This window comes from Dendroctonus ponderosae, unplaced genomic scaffold, assembly GCF_020466585.1.
Source record: "Dendroctonus ponderosae isolate FM_Combo_2020 unplaced genomic scaffold, Dpon_F_20191213v2 Dpon_F_20191213_1850, whole genome shotgun sequence".
Lineage (NCBI taxonomy): Eukaryota > Metazoa > Arthropoda > Insecta > Coleoptera > Curculionidae > Dendroctonus > Dendroctonus ponderosae.
Window position 1 is genome coordinate 1 of NW_026018008.1, and position 1,339 is coordinate 1,339.

General features: G+C 37.0%; 1 protein-coding gene across 1 annotated transcript; it reads right to left on the reverse strand.

The window, feature by feature from the left end:
* Positions 1-23: 23 nt before the first annotated feature.
* On the reverse strand, positions 24-1,339 carry LOC109543340 (the record flags this gene model as incomplete). The annotated part of the gene is given in 2 exon segments (XM_048663382.1): positions 24-1,079; positions 1,141-1,339. Coding segments are annotated over 2 exon segments (1,047 nt in total), but the record flags the coding sequence as incomplete, so codon positions are not given.

Consider the following 1,339-nt stretch of genomic DNA (forward strand, 5'->3'; position numbering starts at 1 on the left):
AATATCATCTATGCACATAAATACAAATTATTAAAGTACTTTCATTTTAATACAAACGTACCTTTAATTTTTTTCGGGGTACACAATTCAGGTGCTGATGCTGTGTGATTTGAGCTGCTCTCCCTGGAAAGAGTGTCTTTGGAGTCTAAAAATTGATAGGTTGCTAAATCTACATCTCACTTCCTTACAATTAACATTCAAGCGATGGTCCAGGAATATCGCATAGTTTGACTATGGGTTGCACCAAGCGTCTTTTGCCAGGAAGCTATTCTCTACCACGACCTCAACTTTTGCAATATTGTTCGCCGCTTTAAGAACTTGAAACAAGCAATGTTCAAAATTGTTCGCATTACACCCATTGCTTGCAAAGAAGTATGCTACGGGTTGCTTCCATTTTTTTGCTAGCCCTACTAGCATAAACAATAAGGCTTTATTGGCGGGTTTACTAGATGTTCTTTCACCGAAATATTCGAATCCGAGAATGTTGTCGCTGCCAAGATCATATTCAATGTTCTCTTGGATATCCATCTCATCGAATAGAAGAACGCAACATCTGTCTGCAGAACCTTCAATCGATTCATTTATATGCGAGAACAGATGTTCGTTAATCCCAACATGAAATGGAACTTTTCCCAGCATTGACAAAAGGGTTTTTTTGCTAAGTAGCCATACAAATTTTTGGAGCATTCGGTAGCATTTAGGACTTTTTTTATAAATAGCAAGAGCCATAATTTTATCATCAAAAGTCCATCTTCTTCCTTTCGACCCTTTGCTTTTTGAGCATCTAATTTGAGCCAACAGAAAATTGGAGGTCAATGATGGCATGTCTTGAAACAATCCGTGAACTACGGCTGAGTCCGATAAATTTGCCAAAGCTTTAATGTCATTGCCTCTCTTCTTACACAAACGTTTCACTTTTCTCAACTGATTTTCTTTTCTGTTGATTATGCGAATTAATTTTAACTTCCTTGGGGAATTTTCTATATTGCTCAACCCTTCAACACTTCGAAACAACTTTCTAGTAGGAGTTACTGGAGGTTGATTCGATGTGCCTGGCTGGCATTTATCAGTCATATCACCTAAAAATAATAATAACACAAGAACTCTATTTACAAATAATGTTAGTTTGTATATACTTACTGGTAGTTAATGGAACATTTTCCACCCAACTATCAGGAATAACTGGTGCTACATTTTCGATAGAGCTTTCCCCCCCGGTACACTCAATTTCAATAAATCTATTTGGAACTGCGTTACGAACAAGTCTCAAATCTTTCGAATTTGCATAACAACGTTCCGAAAAGTGATTATTGCATAACCTGTAATTTTGCAGCGTAAG